We start from the raw sequence: 7,464 nt of genomic DNA, 5'->3' as shown, positions 1-7,464 counted from the left end.
ATTCATACAGGAATAAACTACAACAGAAACACAGTCACAAATATAGGCATTAAATATACAGACACCATATTTACATACACATTTAGTACAAATATAATGTTTAAAAGGAGTCTGATTCTTCAACTGATAAACATTTGACTTTGATTTCCATGAATTTTCCACTATGAGATTAATGGAAAGTGTACATTGCACACAGTGACGGTGAATGACGGACCCGACCACACAGATCGCACTTTACTACACTTTTTACTCATTTTTTGTCTCTTCCAACCCTCAGCCCCAGCTGCCAGCTACACACACACAACAACAACACAACCTCAGGTCCCAGCACGTCTTATGCAGGGGAGGGGTGATGAACTGATGGAGCTCCGCTGTGTCAGCCTCCCCCACAAGCGTGCCACAAACCAGGTCCTGCTACACACATTATATGTCCACAAACACAGATCAAAGTGAAGGAATAAAAAACGCAAACTAATCATGAAGCTACAGAGCCCCTTTACTGATATGGGTAAGGAAGGGCTTTATTGCATGGCCACATGTTGATGCGTCACGGTGTTTAACATGAAACTATGAAAAACTAGGTACAACTAAGACAGGCTGTGAAAAACTATAATCAACTATGAACACACTGGATGTGTTCAGGGGAAGTGAAAACACATGAGGAAAACAGCTGACTGAAATGAAACATGACGTCACAGGGAAAGTCAAACTAACACCAACGAACAAGAACACATCAGACTCTTTCAAAATAAAACAGAAACATGGAGAAAAATACAGTTATCAACAAAAAAAACTAAAATAGACAAAACACTGGGTCGCAGATCCAGCACTGTGACACATTTACAGCAGTTTACACAGTCAGATGCCTGCCATCTACCAGCTAACTGAGTGAAGAGGAAAAATTCCTATAAATGTCTGTTTTTTGTTGACACGCATGCTCAGTGTTTAGTAGCAGTAAGTTATTCCAGTGCTAATCACAGTGAGACCGATCTCATGGACAGTCATATAAACCTTCTTTGTGGTAGGTGGGATGGCAGACTCAGTCACTGCTGACAATAATTTTATCCTCATTTAACCTGTTAGATTCTTTAGAAAAGATGATCCAGTGAAATAGCCTTTGAAAAAGGATCTCTTCACATGTAAACAACAACTATTTAATACAGATTTAATAATTAAAGCCTCTCATTTAATTTAAAGACTGATATCTTGAAATGGTTTGACACACAGTGAAATGATTTAATGCACAGCAGAAAGTGCATATTCAATTTCATCTCCACATTCAGATGAGTAATGCCTTGAGACATTATATCTGTGGCTAAATCAGACAAAGGTCAGAGTGCTACAAAACTCAGCCACGTGATCTAGATGAAAACATTCTGCATGACTCGATCTCTTTCTAGTCGTCCTGTGGATGTCAAGTGCACGTCAGCAGTAGACGTTCTCAGCCAACTTCCTCATTCTTTTATTGCAGTGTGCTGATGGGGAGGATGGACGGTGGTCTGCAATCTTTGGTGCAGGGACAAGCATACAAAATCCCACCTCATCTTCGGGTTGTTGCTCTGTGTTGTCTTTTTCGGGGTTTGGATGAAAGACTATAATAAATAAATTTAAATATTAGACATAGGACATAAACTGCAACAACACAGGCAGCTATAATTAAAGCTGACATGGACTCTTTTACAAAATCAGGAGGATGTGTGCTCATCTTCCAGCACCACACAGCACAGAGGATGCAAATATCAGTCAGATGAAGCAGAGCAGCACGGAGGCGAAAAGAGCGAGGGGCAGTGAGACGAGAAGAGAAGAGCACCAGGATCCACATGAAGTAGATGACTGATGAGGTTATGTTCTGGTTTTCTTTGGCAGGCAGGAAGGAGCGCAGCGAGCGATGGTAGGCCGTCACATTGAAGGCGATAGCCGAGGCCGAGCCGACGGCTTTTAGAACTGACGAAGAACGAGAGGCAGCGTTAGAACAAGCAAAGAGAAATGTTGTAAAGTGTGCCACTCCACATAAAGACAAGCAAATCTGGAAAAGTCCCAAAATCAGCAGACTTTTAATGCATCATAACTTTGGTATATTAAGAGAAATTTTAGGTTCAGGTTGTGAATATTTTGACCTTTGAAGTACATAAAAAATAAAGAGAAAATGATCTAAATATCCTAGTGTAATGGCTGTGTGCTGTACCAATGAATAAAAATATCAACTAAACATAATTACCTGGCACATAGGTGTGGAAACTGACTGGAATTATCTATGGAGATTTGCAGTTATTAAATAAAGAGCTAAATTGGTGCTGGGCTAAGATATTTAGATCATTTTCTCTTCACTTATCTTAGTAAAATGATCAGGGAAGCTGCTGCAATTTGGCCTGACCACATTTTTATGACAGCTATAGTTACCTGTTCTTTCATAATATAGCATAATATAGTGTGTTTCATGGGCAAATGTTGTTCACAGTTATTTGGGTGAATACTGGTTAACACTGTCTGTTTTATCTTTAATTGCCTAACTGTGGCCTCGACTCTCACCAACACTTTGAAAAAAGATCAAATTAATATTGAACAGAACTGAGTTCAGCTTAGTGATGCGATCCAGTTTGTCATGTTAAATTAATTGCCCAACTCTGCTTTAGATGGTCTCTAGAAACCTTATTGCATGGATTTAAAGGACTGTGCACTTTTGCTGGTTTGTTAAAAATGATGTAGCCACCAGTGGAAAATATGCATCGTCTATTATAACCAAAGGTTGACATTGTTTGAAAATAATGCCCATCACAAGCAAACACCAGAATCTGAAATGAAATAACTAAACTAGAAATTTGACATTTGTACTTAAGCTAAACCAAATAAACCAAAGGCATCAGCAAGACATTTATTGAGGCAAAGATACAGAGATGCACAGTTTGATGATTAAATGCCAATGACCCATCAAATCACAACAGGATCCCAGCAGTGATAGGAGTTAGGATGGGACTCCCCCAGAGATGAAGATGGAGGCTTGGATGGAGCTCTGAGGGAAAGGGGTGAGACAAAGGTTACACAAACGAGAATCTGACAGGCAGGATGACAGAAGAGCAATGAGATATAAAGTATATGGAATAGGAGCTGATTGGCTCACACAAGGTGGGCAAGAACATGACTGGAGTATAGTAATGAAGTCAGCAATGAAACAAAGGCTTGAGAGCTATCAGTCCATAAAGAGAGGTAAGAAGAGAGCCTGTAATAAGGCTCAGAGGTAATTGGAGGCCAGGAGAGGCTATTATACAAAGTTTAGAGAAAGTTTTTGTAAAGACGAACAGAAATGTGGATATAAATGGAAAAGAGTTTGTTACCACCACCAGCTCTATGTCATGGCTTACCAGGACTTTTTTGAGGTAAAAAGATGACATCAGAGTCAAAACTGATGTACGACAAATAGCTTGATGATGACCAGCAGCTCAGTTATTAAATATTGAGGAAATCTGGTTGCAGAAGTAGCAGCACCTATTCCAAAAGTGTGATCTGAGCATAATTTAGGGGCTGATACCCCACCTGAGAAGCACTTTTTAAAAATACTAAGAATTGAAACATTGAGTGATTGACAAGAGTTGAAAAGAAAGGAAAAGATGTAAGTAAGGAAGTAGTTGTTGATTGAAGTCTGATGAAGCTGCAGAGCAAAGTGGACTCTCCACCCCCCCCCCCCCCCCCCCCCCCCGCCAAAACATAAGACCGTGGCAGGGAGAAACAACTCTAATGTCACATGACATTAGCTGCAGCTCAACGTTAAGGACAGACTGACGTAATGCATGAACAGAATATGGGGAGGAAAAGTTACTGAGAAGGATACAGATTGAAACTGATGGCAAAAAGGCTTCACGAAGACTTGAAGATGTCAGGAGAGACAAGACAAAGCCTCGAATAAAAGCCTGAGGGCCATCAGAGGCAAGGAGAGTTAAACCAGAAGATGTGATAATCCTCACAAGGCCATCAGAAGGACAGATCTATTACAGAGACCGGAAACTGATGGAGGTCAAATAACAAAGTGTTTGTGAATAAGAGCAGAAATGCGAATAAACATGAAAAAGACTTTTGAGGTTTACAAAAAGGTTTGACAGCTGTTGAATGCAAGGAGAGAAACATTTTGGACTTTTAACTGTTTCTTAAGTGTTACAGCATGAACTTCTCTTATGGCTGTTCATGCTTTCGCAAAGTAATTAAGTGAAAGAAAAACAACTAAATGACAGAAAAGTTCTCTTTCTTTACTACTATAAAATACTATACTATAAAAAACGACAATGTGTCCACAGTAAGAAAAAGTATCTGATGACCCATCATAGAGGAAGGAGATCCTAGCAGGGACAGGAGATAGAACAGGATCCCCAAAGAGTGAATAACATCAATCTTACTGTTTCAATGAAGTCTGACTGTATAGAATATAAAACACATGAATTATTAACAGCAATATTTCCAGAGGAACTGCATATAGACATAACACCAACTGAACTGAATGACGGTGAGGCGAGGGAACTGAAGCAAGTGTCCTGAAGCAAAACAGAACACAGGACAAGGCTTTATGATGGAAATGTCTTTTTTTTTAATAAAAGCAAAAAACAAAAATAACACAAATATAATCTAAAAGAAATGTTCATTCTTTTATGCTCACAGTAGGCTGTAACATTGACACTTTCTGATGTCACCACTGGAGGGGGCTGTGGTCCAGCTGGTCTCAGCTCCAGCTTGGTTTCGCACCAGTACTGGGCTCCATCATCTTCTCTACTGGGGGTGATGTTCAGAGTGAAGGTCTCATTCACGGGTTTCTTATGTTCACTGTTGGACTGTAGGTGACCCAGTGCTGTGTTTCCTCTGTAGAAGGTCACATTGAGGCTTTGAACAGGAGCTACGTTCTGTACGCTACACTGCAGGGTGTACTGCTGATTCTCAAACATCATCTCAGTGTGGTTTACAAAGCTGATGGAGACACTTTCTGGAGGCTCTGAGACGACAGGGAAAGAAACAAAAATGTAAAGAACAACATGTAAGCTAGAGGCTTGAAAACATCAGCAGAATGACTTTATATTTACACATACAACAGAAATCAAATTCCGATTATAAATATAAAACTCACTAGCAAGTGTCACATGAACATACTTACGATACACATTTATACTGAGAGTGCTATTATAACACTGATCACCAGCATCAGTGTTATAATAGCACATGACATATGTTTCCCATTCATTCAGTTTATCAACTGTCCAGAACAAGGTGGTTATATATTCTGTGACTTTTCCCACAGCGTGCTCCAAACCAGAAAGATTTCCATGGCATCCCACCTCACATACAACACATGTAGCATTGGCTGGGTCACCATACTTCACTATCAGTGCAGGTGGAGTAAACACAGGATTGTTTGTGCAGCTAGAATCTGTAAGAAACACATTAAATGTATGAGACAGCACAATTAATATCAAACCGAAATGCTGCCAACACTCACCATGTTGTTATTTTTTCGTAATTTATTACAGATTTTCTTGTAGATAAAAAATAATGTGCACTTTGCAATTTAACTGCTTATTTTGTTCACCAGACACTGACACCTGAAATAAAAGCGAGATCAATCCTTACCGCACCTGGACACTTGGTGGATGCACAGAAAAGTAACTGAGGAGGAAACCAGGCGAAAAAAATGGTCAAATGTTCAAACACAAAGTCCAAAGGTGGTCAGAGAGGGGATGGGCTGGTTTGTTTTTCTGTTGCAGAAGAACAATATTGGCAGTCTGGCCTGTTTTACAATGACACACCGTCTCTCTTTTCTTAATCTTGTAAATTGTGAAAGTCAAAGTGTAGCAAGTCACCGGTCAGGGAGCCTGAAAGAAGCAGGTCAAGCCTGTCTCCTAAGGGGGTTCCCATTTATATTTCCACCCACAGTTCATTTTAAATTGACTTTACAGAACATAATGTGAACAAGTGCAGAGTGCTGTAGAAATCTCCCCCTGACATACACAGCACATATAAAAATAATCTTCAATAATAAAAGAAAGATTAACAAGTCGTTATTATTCGTTTAAGAATCAAGAGTGTGAGAGGCAGGAGGTGCTAATCAAATGTACCTGAATATTTGATCATCAACATGTGGGATCACCTGTGTAAAAGCAGAAGCTTTATGCTATATGTTAGACTCTACAGGCCTTAGTTAGAACATTAACCCCTTAGCAGTCCTACAAATTTACAATTAGTCCCCTAAACCATCCAATGTACCGTGGGCGGTACGTCCGACTGCTAACAGGTTAAATCGCTTTGCAGTCACCGTGAGCTCCTTTGTATACTCTGACCGCTTGGCTGAAAAATACCTCTATTGGAGTAAAGTCACTTAGACACATTTATAAATTTATTTGTGTATGATTATAGGCATTCCAGATTTAGAGGCAACAATACTGAATGTTTGGTAGTTCAGGCTTAAGGAAGAAATTTATGTGCTCATAAGTCACAGTAAAAATGAATGGGCGGTACATTCCTTTCCTCTTCCCTTCCTGGAGACCTTTATCACTGTTTTCTAACACTCCTCGGATGCTGCCTATTGTAAGTACCAAGTTCCAGCCTTGCATAACAGTAACAACTGTATCAGTTGTCCAAGGAGCTTGGAAAGAACAGCGTCTGGACTTCTCTAAAAGGGGGGCCATGACCGTCTTGCGGACACTCCCGTAGGGCTTAAAATCTGGGACTCTCCACCAATTGCACTTAGAAGTGAAGAAGCTTCTCGAATGCGAGGTGAAACCTCTTCAAGGAACTTAAGGATGTCCAGACGCTTTTTTTCCAAGCTCCTTAGACTACGATAACCTTTATTACTGAGAATCTTCACAGACAACTGTATCAGTTCTGCAGTTCCTCTTTTCACCCCCCATTCTCTGTACATGTTTCAACCCATGTACAAGCATATGAGGGCAGATCATTGTAGTAGAAAAGAAATTGTATTTCAATTCATTTACCATATTTTCTGCACTATAAGGCCCACTTAAAATCCTTTAATTTTCTCAAAAATTGACAGTGGCTTTATAATCCGGTGGGCTTTATGTATGAATTCTGATTGTGCTTACAGACCTCGAACCGATTTTAAGTGATACACGAAGTTCAAAAATCTGTAAAAAAATGGTTTAGAACAACTTAACGGCTTTACGGCTACTGTAGTCAGGAGCCTTGCGGATTTGGAGTAATCTGGGTCCAAAACTCCATCCGCTTCAGGTCCCAAAGTCAAATGAACACTGCTGCATCACTGAGTTAAAAACTGTCTAAAGTCTTTCATCTTTAATAAAATGATCAGCGTTGCAACATTTACCAGCTGTAACTATTAAGTTTAACATCCAGGCATCCATGAAAACAGAATTTATTAAATTTAATGGAGTTAGAAGTTAGCAGGAAGTTAGCTCGCTAGTTTCCAAACATTATATGTCATGTTCTGACTGAGAGATTTCTAAATAAAAAAAAAAC

The 7,464-nt window shown here is 39.7% G+C and overlaps 1 protein-coding gene across 1 annotated transcript in view; it reads right to left on the bottom strand.

Moving 5' to 3' along the window:
• Positions 1-1,425: 1,425 nt before the first annotated feature.
• The window catches only part of LOC102198644 (uncharacterized), a 36,007-nt gene continuing 29,968 nt past the window's right edge, over positions 1,426-7,464 (bottom strand). Inside the window, exons 3-5 of the mRNA XM_013913699.1 lie at positions 4,643-4,972; positions 1,765-1,944; positions 1,426-1,592 (exon numbers count right to left, since the gene is read on the bottom strand). Coding sequence (XP_013769153.1) covers positions 1,426-1,592; positions 1,765-1,944; positions 4,643-4,972 — 677 coding nt within the window. The remainder of the gene's footprint in view (positions 1,593-1,764; positions 1,945-4,642; positions 4,973-7,464) is intronic.

The sequence above is a fragment of the Pundamilia nyererei genome, unplaced genomic scaffold (genome assembly GCF_000239375.1).
Source record: "Pundamilia nyererei isolate P.nyererei 1_Seehausen unplaced genomic scaffold, PunNye1.0 scaffold00145, whole genome shotgun sequence".
NCBI lineage: Eukaryota > Metazoa > Chordata > Actinopteri > Cichliformes > Cichlidae > Pundamilia > Pundamilia nyererei.
This window is presented reverse-complemented; position numbering and strand designations above follow the sequence as displayed.